We start from the raw sequence: 680 nt of genomic DNA, 5'->3' as shown, positions 1-680 counted from the left end.
CACCGAGTCCGCCGCCTGGCTTCCCACCCGAGACGTGGGAGCAGAGCAGGGCGAGTCGCCGTCCGCAGACGCCAGTTCCTGAGGCAAATGCCCGGCGCACCCTTACCCCGATGAGGTAGATCTTGTCCAGACTGAAGTTCGGGATAATGGTCACCAGCTCCTTCTCCGCCAGAAACTCCACCTCGGCCGCGTCCATAGCGGAGCAAGCCGCCACCCTTCAGCGTCCCTGAAGTGCCGGGGCGCCGCTTTCCCGCCACTGCGCGGAGCCCGCCCTCCGGCCGGAAGAAGCCGTAGCTGACCAATAGCAACTCGGCGCTCTCCGCGGGCGGCGGGAGGCGGAGAACGCGGCTGCTACGAGCCCGTGGATTGGCGAGCTTGAACGAGGCTAAGCGCTCATCCCGCCCCTCTCGTGTCCCGGCTCCGGCCCCGCCCCCTCGCTCACAGGCATGGCCACGCCTACTCCCGTAGGGCGGCCACGCCCTCTCCTGGTCCCAGACCCTACTCCCACCTGGTACGTGCTTGCCTGCCTTTCAGCGTCTAGCACAGTGGTTCCCAAACTTATTTGGCCTACCGCCCCCTTTCCAGAAAATATATTACTCAGCGTCCCCTGGAAATTAATTTTTTTTAAATTTTAATAGCAATTAAACAGAAAGATATATGTATTAATGTTTCTACCTTTT

General features: G+C 60.6%; 1 protein-coding gene across 1 annotated transcript in view; it reads right to left on the bottom strand.

The window, feature by feature from the left end:
- GINS2 (GINS complex subunit 2 (Psf2 homolog)) overlaps window positions 1-256 on the bottom strand; it is an 8,159-nt gene extending 7,903 nt beyond the window's left edge. Inside the window, exon 1 of the mRNA XM_005862538.2 lies at window positions 107-256. Coding sequence (XP_005862600.1) covers window positions 107-196 — 90 coding nt within the window. The 5' untranslated portion in view covers window positions 197-256. The remainder of the gene's footprint in view (window positions 1-106) is intronic.
- Between the last annotated feature and the right edge of the window lie 424 nt (window positions 257-680).

Source organism: Myotis brandtii, unplaced genomic scaffold (genome assembly GCF_000412655.1).
Source record: "Myotis brandtii unplaced genomic scaffold, ASM41265v1 scaffold165, whole genome shotgun sequence".
Classification (NCBI taxonomy): domain Eukaryota; kingdom Metazoa; phylum Chordata; class Mammalia; order Chiroptera; family Vespertilionidae; genus Myotis; species Myotis brandtii.
Note: the sequence above shows the minus strand (reverse complement) of the source record. Positions and strands in the feature narration are given on the sequence as shown.